The sequence below is a fragment of the Branchiostoma floridae genome, chromosome 14 (assembly GCF_000003815.2).
Source record: "Branchiostoma floridae strain S238N-H82 chromosome 14, Bfl_VNyyK, whole genome shotgun sequence".
NCBI classification, from domain to species: domain Eukaryota; kingdom Metazoa; phylum Chordata; class Leptocardii; order Amphioxiformes; family Branchiostomatidae; genus Branchiostoma; species Branchiostoma floridae.
In genome coordinates, this window is record NC_049992.1 from 21611232 (window position 1) to 21616547 (window position 5316).

General features: G+C 36.2%; 2 protein-coding genes across 2 annotated transcripts in view; one reads left to right on the forward strand and one right to left on the reverse strand.

Moving 5' to 3' along the window:
• The window catches only part of LOC118430560 (caspase-3-like), a 54583-nt gene that overhangs the window by 35258 nt on the left and 14009 nt on the right, over positions 1 to 5316 (forward strand). The window lies entirely within an intron of this gene.
• LOC118430561 overlaps positions 1272 to 5316 on the reverse strand; it is a 5623-nt gene continuing 1578 nt past the window's right edge. Inside the window, exons 3-9 of the mRNA XM_035841502.1 lie at positions 4422 to 4746; positions 3842 to 3933; positions 3492 to 3524; positions 2906 to 2941; positions 2723 to 2755; positions 2197 to 2271; positions 1272 to 1550 (exon numbers count right to left, since the gene is read on the reverse strand). Of these exons, the coding sequence (XP_035697395.1) occupies positions 1458 to 1550; positions 2197 to 2271; positions 2723 to 2755; positions 2906 to 2941; positions 3492 to 3524; positions 3842 to 3933; positions 4422 to 4746 (687 nt within the window). The 3' untranslated portion in view covers positions 1272 to 1457. The remainder of the gene's footprint in view (positions 1551 to 2196; positions 2272 to 2722; positions 2756 to 2905; positions 2942 to 3491; positions 3525 to 3841; positions 3934 to 4421; positions 4747 to 5316) is intronic.

Below are 5316 nucleotides of genomic sequence, written 5' to 3' on the forward strand. Positions count from 1 at the left end.
GTATAAGTTATTAGTACTTTAATTGAATCTTGTGCCAAGGTATGTTTGTTTTTGCCTTTATCTAGACTTGAAAAGTGCTCCATTCCACCTTTAGGGCCGCTTTTCGTGGAGGTCGAGTTTGTTACATATAACAACTTGAAGATTATATACTATCTGGTTATGCACTGAAATTCAATGTCCGTCCTTGCACCCAACAAGTCTTTAGCATAACATGTCAAAAGTCAATAAGAAGGCATCAGTCAAAACAAATACACGTACAATATGTATAACATAGTTAGCTAAACCACACATGCACACTCACACTATACACATTCATTATTTCTAAATATAATGCATATGTTTGACATCCTAAGAAAGAGAGTTTATTCCTTAATCAATGACATACATTGGTTATTGTAGATAGGCAGCATCACCCTTTTGTCATAATGACATTTATGTTTCAGGATGTGCATGGTTCAAGGTCTGGTCATCAATACTTCTACCTGTATATTACAGAATGCAACAATTAGAGCCAGAGTTAAAAAGTAATGCCATTGATTTTATACCAAACTCGTTTCTTCATTGAGTGAGTTGAAATTTTGCACAAAGGTGCCATATATCCTCCTGATATTGCAATATTTCAATTTGTTCTTCAGTTTTTTTAAGAGTTGACTTGAGTGGAGTTCGAAATGATCACACCCTTGTTAGTCTGTCGGAAGAAATGACGGGTTCAATTTAAGTATCATTGATAATGCCCTAACTCACTCTGAACTATTGTAAGAAACTGAGCCTGCAATGCAAAGGTAATAGAAGTATCAAGCTGCATATCTTTAAAAGCCACATGCCTATTTTCAATTTTGAAATCCAATCATTCTTCTTTTTTTTCATTGCTGAGTTGGAGTGAGGTACATGTATGAAAGGTGACCGTCAGGGTACTGCATCAGCAGTTGGCTGATTAAAAGTTTCTGTAGCACATTCTCATAAACCGAGAGAAATCAAACTTAGCACACTTCTTGGCCTTTACACAATTAATAACTGTGGCAAGTTAACCTTCTTTTGGTTAATGAAAACAGTTTACAAAAACCTTCAATCAATAAATCAAATATGTGCTTATAAATACAACTACTCTGAGCCCCTGACTCCATCCTAGCAGATGTCAAGGAGGAACTGTTGGGAATTTAGAAATGAAAGTCGGCCTATAGCCTATAGAGACATTATTATACAGGTGTAATTTAAGCTTCCTACAGTAATTGTAAAGTGGGTCTGATCTACATGTAGAGGAACTGACAAGTTGTAAGGGTGTGGTCACCTTGACGTCGACTCAATTACTCATACAAATCTAAAAAACAAATTGATACATTTCAATCTCAAGAGAATAATATGCCTTTACCTTTGTACCAAATTGTAATTCATTCAATGAAAAAATTAGTTATAAAACCCATGACATGACATCCCCATGTAGCTTGAACAGCACAGTATTATAAATTTGGAGCTAAATACCATACCTGAAGCTTTACTGATGGTGGTGTCATTGCTTTAGCTCCCTGTGGCGTGCTGGTTTTTGGCCCAAACTGTAGATAATGGGAAATAACAGGATCATCAGAAATCATTGATAAAGGCATATGTAGTATTTATGTGTTATCAGGTCACCCCTGATCCTTTGTTAAAAACACAGAATAAAACCAACAAATGAGCTAAGCAAAGTGATACTACTATCATGTAGATCTCTTTCTGATTGGGTTTCACATGTATATTCAAATAATTGACCACTAGAAATTCTTTAATCACCCCCTAGGGCTCTTCTGACATAGCCAAGACGAAGTCGGTCAATGTCGTTTGGCTAAATGATATTTATCTTTAAATGTGTATTGAGCAGCAAGCAGAGTTTGCTGACGATGCATGTCACAAGAAGACATTTTACAATTCACAGTCTACATTAAGATTGCCATGGAAAAATCACCCTTTTTTAATATTTCATTCAATTTGTGTCATTTATTTTTGCACCAGATCTAATAAAGGTATAGCAAAGTTGTTGTTGAATTACAGCTTAAACCTAAATGCATTAAACAATGGTTCTAATTCCACATAGCTCCAGTGTTCTATTCAGAAATCTACAAGAAACATTGAAGTTCACTTAATAAGGGTAGGAATAACCTTGTTATTTCAGTAATAGTATACCTGTAACTGTAAGTATGTACATGAGACATATGTGCATACCTGTACTGTCTGCACTGGCAGCGTATCCTCATTTTGGCCAAAACACGGACTGGTTGTTTGACCAAGCTGTACTACCTAATGGGAATAACATGATACCTGTCACCAAGAATACAGTACTGAAAGGTGTGCCTAGATTGTAGCAACAAGCAGTCTGTTACAGCTAGATAATTCTTTTAACCCATCTTTAACCAAACTTTGATATAGTGGTATTAATATTCCAAGTGCAAGTTAGAATATTGCATGTCTATTAATAAAGTGTTGAAGAGCTGCCTATTCGCCTGTGTGCTATGCATATGGTGTCATAAGACATGGTCATTTGCTGGAATTACCAAATAAATCCATGTCATTGCTTCCTAACTTGGTGGATTTATTCGGTAGTTCCCCGCTGATGGGTGTGATATATTTTCATTAGAAATCTTGAAATTCATTAGGCAACCAACTCGCAATAATTCATAACTTAGATATTAAACAGCGGCCTTCTGATTGGTCAACCTTGTCCAGCTATATGATAATGTAATATAATCACCAGAGAGTCTTCTGGGCTATCTTCTTCCAGCACCTACAAGCAGATCAAGGGATTGAGAAAGCAATTATCCTAAGCAGTAATAATCAAATAGCACCAAACAATGCAACTGAATGGACTAAATTTGTGCTTGAGTATTATTATTGTATTTTATTGCCTTGCTATATGATAATGTTATATAATCACCAGAGACTCTCCTTTTGTGTCACCTACAATCTGCACCTATAAGTAGATAAAGGGATTGAAAAAGCAATTACCCTAAGCAGTGATAATCAAATAACATCCAACGATACAACTGAATGGACTAAATTTGTGTACAAAGTTTTATTTTTTTATTTTACAAAGTTTTTTTTAAGAGGGCATTGTCTCTCACTATGTACAATAGTCATGTCTTGTAATTGAGTCACAATGATTGGAAAAAGTAAAACAAAAATGTGGTCATGTTAATCATGTGGGGTCCTTAGGATAAAAATTGTATGACTGAGTGCCAGCTTTGTGTATGCGTTCTGGCAAGTAAAAGTGCAGATCTGAAATGACACTGTCACTGATAGCCTAGGTCTAAGTACTGAGCATACTATAACATCTTTGGGTCGCAAAAGCAACAATGAGAAGAATGAATACAACTGGTAAGTTGTATGTTAACAATAATGCACAATGAGTAACGACTTTAAAGTAACGGAATTTGACCAGCACTCACAACAAACAATGGAAGTTTGAATGAGCAATACAAAATTACAGTAGAGTAATGTAATTAGCATTAAAGTGTACTCACATCATCCTCACTGGAAGTTGCACTTGTAGGCTCCTAAAAAAAGAACACAGTGACAAGCATTAGAAGTGCATAGCATTGACTGTACAACTTTTACATTGCCTTTATCCCTGTATTTTGCCTTGAAAGGGGAACAAAGTACATAATGTCTTAAAACATGTGATCAATCAAATCAAGACAAGGTCTACAAAATATACACACTAAATAAAGTACTCAAGAATTTTTGCTTAAATTGCAACTTGCAGATAATCACTGCACTGTGACTTGTACATGTACAAATTGCAACCAGTCCCAAGGCTACTATTTGCTGACATAGATGAAGTGGATTTAACAAAATGGTGCAGAAAACTCACCTTTTTACATGTGTCTTCAAATGGATGGTCAAGGAAATCCCTGGCTTCCTTCCAGTGTGGGTCCCGTCTTTCCTTTGCGTTTTTTTGCACCGCTGTCAAAATCGGAAATATGTTGCAAGAGCAGGGATTGACACAATATCTTCAACAAGTCAATTTTCAGGTCTCTTGAATTCGAAATAGTCAATGTTTGTATTGGGGTTATAGCACATAATGGGCTGATGCAATGACTACAATGTCATATTTCCTGTTTCCCCATCTACCATAGGAAAACCTGTCAACTCTAGCTTTTGTCATTGATTAAAAATATAAGTGCCTCGTGTATTTCAGTTTTTATTTCTGTAACTGTATTCTATTATTGTGAAGGCCATTTTTTTCCATTTAAAAAAGAGAACAATTCCTACCTACCCACCTTAATCTTTTTAGGACTGAAATCAGTGAAAATCGAAACAAACCATTTTTCCTGATCTATTACAATTGATTGAATTGACAATTTGACTCTTAGGGATACTTGGCATAGTGTATGACTTTTAGTAAGTCTGTTTAGTCTTCCTTTGAAGCGATGTACAAATGTAGCACTCACCCAGGTAGTCCCTCACAGGCAAAAGATACAGATGAATCTTCCACCCTGGCAGGCCCCTAAGCTCCTTGTATTTCTGAACGGTGAACTGTTCCTTTGTGCCAGGGATGAACTTGAGCCAAACCCCATCCTTGTTTGTCAGTACATGTTTTCCATCACTACTGACAATCTTCCGGAGTGCCCTAAGCTTCCTCTCTGTCTCCTCCTGAATGATGGAAGCTGAGGCAAATACAGGCACTTTGACGCCAATACCACTGTCATAGACGGTGGTAAGGTTGTTTGTGGTTACGTTGCGTCGCAAGATTGACATCGTCACAATAACGTCATCCTGTAACAATACAAGATAATGTTTTGGTTCTCCATTGTGATGTTTGTGACAACTGGTCACAAGCAGCAAAGCTCAACTGATGATTTTTTCCTTACGGGGCTTGGGACTCAACATGCATATGCAAGTTTGTGCAAGTAAAATTGTTGTCATACTGTGGTTCAAGTAATTTCAGACCCAACTCGCATTAGTGCAAGTTGATTTGGGCCACTTTGATTACCATTAGAAATGACATGGGCACCAAGATTATCTGGCCATGAGAAGTAAATGAAAATGTCCCTAAATCAAAGAAATAAGTGTAAATTTGTTACTAAATGTTGGACATCCATGATCCAGGTAAAAACTATATAAAGAGAATTCAATCTCTACAATGTTTCCTTTAAGTTGTCTAACCATAGGAACTATATCTAAATGTGATTTACATATATGAGTGACATTTTCACTGATCATTACAAGTTTGTGACTTTGACATGTTCAAAAAAAATATTAGCTGTACTGGTATTGATTTGTTCAAAAAAATATTAGCTGTACTGGTATTGATTTGTTCCACATTTTCATTCTAGTAACACCTGA